We start from the raw sequence: 316 nt of genomic DNA, 5'->3' as shown, positions 1-316 counted from the left end.
AAGGGGGGGGGAGTATTTCATTCAGCCACCTTTATTAAAAGCTCTTAAATAACACACCTGGAACAAATATGAAGTGGTTTTGGCTGTGTGGTGCAATCACTCGGATGTGCCCTGTTTCCCTTAATCTGCTCAGCACCACAGCAGGCTTGCAGTTGATTTGGAATTCTGCAGCAACCTCTAAGTCTTTCCTTAACATCTTTGCTAACCCAGCAGCTCTTAAGGCACGCTCGCGTGTTTCAGCTAAGAGAACTTGAAGGGCTCTACATCGCTGAAGGAGTCTCTTCCTACAATGGAAATGAAGTATAAAACAATCAAT

The 316-nt window shown here is 44.3% G+C and overlaps 1 protein-coding gene across 1 annotated transcript in view; it reads right to left on the bottom strand.

The window, feature by feature from the left end:
• The window catches only part of LOC119591999 (mitogen-activated protein kinase kinase kinase 4-like), a gene marked incomplete in the record, with an annotated part of 37,888 nt that overhangs the window by 24,603 nt on the left and 12,969 nt on the right, over window positions 1-316 (bottom strand). The window contains 1 exon segment of the mRNA XM_037940768.1: window positions 58-284. Coding sequence (XP_037796696.1) covers window positions 58-284 — 227 coding nt within the window.

Source organism: Penaeus monodon, chromosome 29, assembly GCF_015228065.2.
Source record: "Penaeus monodon isolate SGIC_2016 chromosome 29, NSTDA_Pmon_1, whole genome shotgun sequence".
NCBI classification, from domain to species: Eukaryota; Metazoa; Arthropoda; class Malacostraca; order Decapoda; family Penaeidae; genus Penaeus; species Penaeus monodon.
The sequence above is the reverse complement of the archived record's forward strand: the minus strand, read 5'-3'. Positions and strand labels throughout refer to the sequence as shown.